Raw genomic sequence first — 6,135 nt, forward strand, 5'->3', positions numbered from 1 at the left:
ATACGTGGGGAAGAAGTTATATTCTTCAAAAAGATTTGAGAGCATACGATTGAAAACTGGTACCTCCCTGTCAACAATAGCATTTAAATAATATAATTATGAAGAGTTGGGCACAGACCGGTGTAAGCAAAGTTCTACTGAAGCACACAGATATACATAAGTTATTGCAAAACAGAACAGAGTACCAATCAGACAGCAACTTTGAAGGCAAAGAAACTAATATAGTAACCATTGAAATTTCTAGATTATCCTAAGCTTATGTCGAAAACAAAATATGCGATCCTACCATAGTACCGCCACAGTTTGGAATGAATAATGTCTATAAGGCATACCTTAAATAGAATATACAGCATAATACCAACAAACAAACAAAAAAAAAACAAGTTTCAAAGAAATGACCATGGCTGTCATTTAATTAGCACTCGGGTTAATTAAACCGTTGAGCATATATTTTCTTTAGTATTTGATAAGCTGGTCCAAACTTATTTCCATCAACACATTTTTGTAGCGTGTTGTGAACGATTGTCTAAACCATAGGGTGAGTCAGAAAAAGCAACAAAAAATCAGTCCAAATTACTTGTCTGCATAGAGAACTTTGTGCTGAAAATATGCATTATCCTCTACTTCGATGTCATCTGACCCTACCTCTGAAATAGTAAGCTCTCTTACAACAAAGCTAGGATTCCTCGATTCATACAGAGCACACAATTAATTTATTTCATCCAGTATTACATCTGACAAGAGCTGCTTCGAGTGAGATTGAAAAACCTGAAAATGTGCATGACAAGACTCCCAAAAACCCCCAAAAACCCAAATAGCAAAACTGAAAAAAAAACAATGACCAAGTAGACTTTCAAGAACACATAACAAGACTCCCAATATAAGTTCCCGATCGTTTTCAGCCCAAAGATAAAGAGTTGCTGACTTCATGTAAGACGCTCTCGGTAAAAAGAAAAAAAAAGAAAGGAAACCATGTGATTGGCGTTGAACTTCTTAGACGTGCGCCGTTCAACTCCCATCCCCAGCAACGCCACCCTATATATGTTTTCGCGCCAAACTGGCTCCTATGTTAGGCTAACCACCCAGAGCAACGACGCACGGACGTCCATCCATGCGTACCAGCAGAGCCTCACCGCCGGCGCGGCGGCGCGGCGCTATATTATAAGAATTGAAGAACCCAAGTCTTTGAGCTGGAGTCGTCCATCGCGACATACCAACTTAACCTTTCGTGACACAGACAGACCGGCCGCCGCCGTCGTCAATGTCGAAGCTGCAGAGATCGTCGGTGTCGTTCCGGCGTCAGGGCTCGTCGGGGCGCATCTGGGACGACCCGCTGCGGGGCCTGGACCTCAAGGGGCTGTCGTCGTCGACGACGACGACGACGACGACGCCGAAGGCGGCGCCGTTGCACCCCGACGCCAGCCTTCTCGCGGGGGACCCCTCGCCCCGCGTGGTGTCCCGCTCGCTGCTGATGCGCCACGCCGGCGCCGGCGCCTCATCGGCAGGAATCATAGTGGAGAGCCCAGACGTGGTGGCCTCCGCGTCCCCGTCTGATGCGGCCAGCGTCGGCGTCACCAGGGCAGACGGCGGCGAGCGCCAGGAGAGGCCCAAGAAGCTGCGGCGGAGGATCTCGTCCGCGTTCTGCGCCTGCATGGGGCATCCCCCGGCGTCGCACGCGCAGCAGTAGGCAGGCTACGGTGCGTACTCAAATCTACCAGCTGCATGCGGTCCGTCGTGGGGAATGGCTGACGCGCGGCCTGGGGTTCTCACTCTCTTTCTTGCTATGCAACAAACATTTGTGATTTGTGCTTACGCGTGAGACCGTACTTGCTGTAAGATTTTTCTCCCCTCTTTTCTGTGGATGTCATAGGATATATCAATTGCGCGAGGCCCTGGCTTCAATTTTGGTGCTGTTTGATTGTGGATTTTGAACGGTAACGTAAACGTTATCTGATAACGATGTAAATGGAAAAAAAGTAAGCCGTTATTTAGATTGTTTGGTTCGGATCAGGCAAGTCCTGGTATTCTATCCCACTCTAATTGGAGGGGTATTGGATAACGTTCCATTTTCTATAGACCGTATTCGATTTCACGATAGCAGATTATGTTGTGGCTCAAACAAACACGATACAATGTAATCAGTTGCCGCTGTAATCACATCATGTTACATTCCACCGAACCAAACAACACCTTTGTGTAACTTAAAACTGGATGTCATAACCCTTCACCGCAGGTTTATCATTAACGGTTGCTCTGAAACCTAACAATTGTTCATTGTCGGTTTTTAACTTGTAAAATAATCAGAGGCCCTAAAACCCAAAAGCGAAGGTCACTATCACTGATGGCTGGTGGTTTGAATCGATTGTGATATATCCAATGTTGTTTTATGGCTTGAGCCAACAATAATATCGAGTATAAATGTCCGTGCCTTCCTCTTCCCTATCCAGAGAGCACTCAAATAAGGACATCGATGTCTTTTCACAATCCACTCTCCATTCACCAAAACACTTATGGGTCTTGGATTTTTTAGTAAGGGCATTGCCTTCTTTTCTTTAAGGTTAGTAACAACCATATAATGCTTTGTTTCTAACTTTTCAATTGTTTTAATTACTAGAATACTTGATTCTCATGCTAGTTGTTTCTCTATTGTAGAGAGTACTTTTTGGTTGAATCTTGAGGAAGGCATTCAGATTATGGTGAATCCATCTTCTAAAAGTTAGTGCCTATGAACTTATTTCAATTCCTAACAATTTTCATGGTGGTTTTTTATTTTGTTAGTATGTGTTGCTTTAATTCCTATATGAAGTAGAGTACAAATTTTTTAACAGAGCTACCAATTTTAGTTTTAATGAGGACATCTATATAACACCTAGCAATCTATTATTTTTAGCTATAACTTTGTTTACAAAGACTCCGATTTTTATTCTCTGATAGAATCATTATCTACATTTTTACATGGTATGAAGTGTAATAATTGTTTTTCAAGAGGGGGCTACCGATTTCAATTTTGATAAGAACATCCAAGTGACACTTAGCAACCCAATGTTTTGATCGACAATGTTGTTCATGAAGGATCCAATTTTATTTTCCTATAGTTATTCTCTCCATTTTTATGTGACACTAAGTAAAATAATTGTTCTTTAAGAGGGGCTACCAAATTCAATTTTGATGAGCACATCCATGTGAAACCTATCGATCCATTGTTTTGATCTACAAATGTTGTCCATGTAGGCTCCAATTTTGTTTTCCTATGATTAGTCTCTTCATTTTTATGTAGCATGAACTGGAATAATTATTCTTCAAGAGGGGGCTACTAATTTAAATTTTGATAAGCACATTCGTGTTACACCTAGCAACCCATTATTTTGAGCTACAATTCTTGTTCATGAAAGCTTTAGTTTTTTACTTTTCTATAATTATTCCCTGCATTTTTATGTTCCATGAAGTAGAATAAATTTTCTATGCAAAGATGGTTCAAGGGTGGATGTATGGTCTAATATCTACGGACATGCGGTACTTGACGGGAATCAACATCTTTATCATGGTTGCCAAAGCTTATATTGAACGTAATCCAGGAGATCAATACTCTGTGTTCTGCTAATGCAGATATTGCAAAAATCAAAGGCAATTTGGTAACATGGAACATATATGATGTCACTTGATTAACAAAGGGTTTGTGAAAGACTACATGATATAAAATAAGCATGTGAAGATTGGTGAGAATGTTCTGCAAAAAATATTTAATGATGTTATTATGTCTGGTGTAGCCCCTTAGGCTATTACCAACGAGGAAACATATGTCAAGATGCAACATTTGGCTACCAGTGCTGATGTGTTTTGGACTACATTAGATGACGATAATGATGATGATGGACTTTTTTAGCGGCTACATGAATCTAGAGGGTAGATTTCTTTGTGTTTGATAGTTGAAAAAGGTAGAGATAATAAGAAAGGAGGGGAAATACTATTGTGTCTAGGTTGTATAATGAGCAAATTACAAGCCAACATCATGCTATTAGTGTTGAAATTGCACCTTGTCCCTAATGAGTTGCCAGAAAAGGCACACCTAAGCAAGCAAATGAGCTATCCAATCGGACTTAATGTTGAAAAAGTCCATGTGTGTTACAATTATTGTATATTGTACTTTGGAGATAAATATGAAGACTTGGATGTGTGCCCACAGTGTAAAGCTCCACGATACAAGCAATGCCTCTCAAATAAGAATAATAAGACCAAAGGAGGGCCCTTAAAGGTTGTTTTGTATTCCCTATATTTTCTTGTGTGAATAGGTTGTTTGCAAATGCAAAGTCATCCAAATTGTTGATGTGGCAAAGAGCGTAAGAAAGATATAGCGTTGATGCATCCCACTAATGGGTCGCAATGGAGGATGATCATCTAGATGTGCTATAACAACATTAAAAAGATGTAAGACACCTTTGGTTTGGTTGAGCATAGATGGGATGAACCTTTTGACATAGTTAGAACCAATTATAACAAATGACCAATACACTTTGTTTATACAACCTCCCACCTTGGCTTTGGTATGGAGCGTTCATACATCTAAATGCCACTACTGATCCAATGCACCAAACAACATGACAATGACATGGATATGTTCTAGAACCATTGGTCAATGATCTACTAAATATGTGGGAAGAGGGTGTGAAGGATGTTTGGATGAGTAGAAAAAAGAACATATCACTCACATATCAGGGCGAGGTTGCTTGTCAAGCAAAGAGACAAAATAATATACTCTATGTTTTGAGTGCTTGAACAAGACTAATGCGGTACACATACTGAACAACCAGAAGATGGTTTTCTTCCAAAGAGCTGGTATGGAAAATTACCCTCTTAGGGTTGATTTGATGGACAGGGATCACGAGGGGATCCATGGGCGAGGGCACCAAATCAGCCTTAACAAGGGAATTGGATGGGATCCATAGGGAAGAAAACCTCTTACTATTCAATTTTAAATAGCAAGGGACTTCCTCTCTCATGAATCACCTACAATTCTCTTGTCATCAAATCAACATTTAATGAAAACCAAAACATGATTATGCACAGTCGTGAAAAGTTGGTATGTAAAAGATTACATACAATGGGCGTTTGTTTCAACTTTTTTGCCGATTCTGCCTACCAGAAGCTGCTGCGAGCTACCAAGCACCTAACTTTTAAACTCGCTTTAATAAGAATCGCTTTGGTGAAAACCGTTCAAGATCAACATGAACACTTAACCGGTTGTGTCGCGATAGAAAGAATCAGTCACTTCCTAGATCCTAAACCCTATGGACCCTTCATCTTCCTCCGTATGTAATCCCCAGCCAGATTCTTGGAAAAGATCGTTAGAAAAAAAACGAAACAAACAAGCCTCATATATAGGATTAACTCTGCAAATGTTTTTCTATCAATCGTGCCATGATTGAATTCTTCATAAAACTTGAACGGATAGCCGTCAAACTAGTTCATTGAGCATACGAAGCCATATGTAGCATTGACAATGTTCACAAAGATCGAAAAGAATTGTCTATCCTCTAAGACTAACTCCAATAGCTTATTCGTCCACGACCCCATATTCAAACTCCAAATTACGAACAATTCAGTCTAAAGCAATATGTTGCATTGACAATGTTCATAAAGATCGAAAAGAATTGTCTATCCTCTAAGACTAACTCTAGCAGCTTATCTGTCCACAACCCCATAGTCAAACTCCACTCTATGAACAGTTCGGTCTACATGACAAAATAATGCAAAACAATGTTTTAGGTGAACATATAGGTGAACTGCTGGACACACTCTAATGTTAGGACAGAATGGGCTTACTGTACACACAATAAAAATAAAAACATCTTTTCAAACAATTTCAAACGCAAAATCTTGATCCATGAAATGCGATGTGCCGGCTGGCAAGTAAAAACTGCTGAAAGAATGATACATATCCGTGCAGACCTCGTGCAATGTGGCCATGCAACACTTGCATGAATCAACTCTACAAGGGTGCGTTTGGTTGAAGAGTCAAATAAATAGAAGTGGTTTCATTCCAATATTTAAGAATGAAACTGTTCTATCCTACGTTTGGCAAGATGAACAATCGCTCAACTTTTTATTTGGTTAAAGAGTAGAATAAAACAGAGTCAC

At 40.2% G+C, this 6,135-nt stretch overlaps 1 protein-coding gene across 1 annotated transcript; it reads left to right on the plus strand.

Moving 5' to 3' along the window:
* Window positions 1-1,091: 1,091 nt before the first annotated feature.
* On the plus strand, window positions 1,092-1,990 carry LOC100383748 (uncharacterized). The gene has a single exon (NM_001176384.1). It carries the CDS (start codon window positions 1,262-1,264, stop codon window positions 1,685-1,687), a length of 426 nt encoding a protein of 141 aa, NP_001169855.1. The 5' UTR covers window positions 1,092-1,261; the 3' UTR covers window positions 1,688-1,990.
* The last annotated feature ends 4,145 nt before the right edge of the window (window positions 1,991-6,135 follow it).

Source organism: Zea mays, chromosome 2 (genome assembly GCF_902167145.1).
Source record: "Zea mays cultivar B73 chromosome 2, Zm-B73-REFERENCE-NAM-5.0, whole genome shotgun sequence".
Classification (NCBI taxonomy): Eukaryota; Viridiplantae; Streptophyta; class Magnoliopsida; order Poales; family Poaceae; genus Zea; species Zea mays.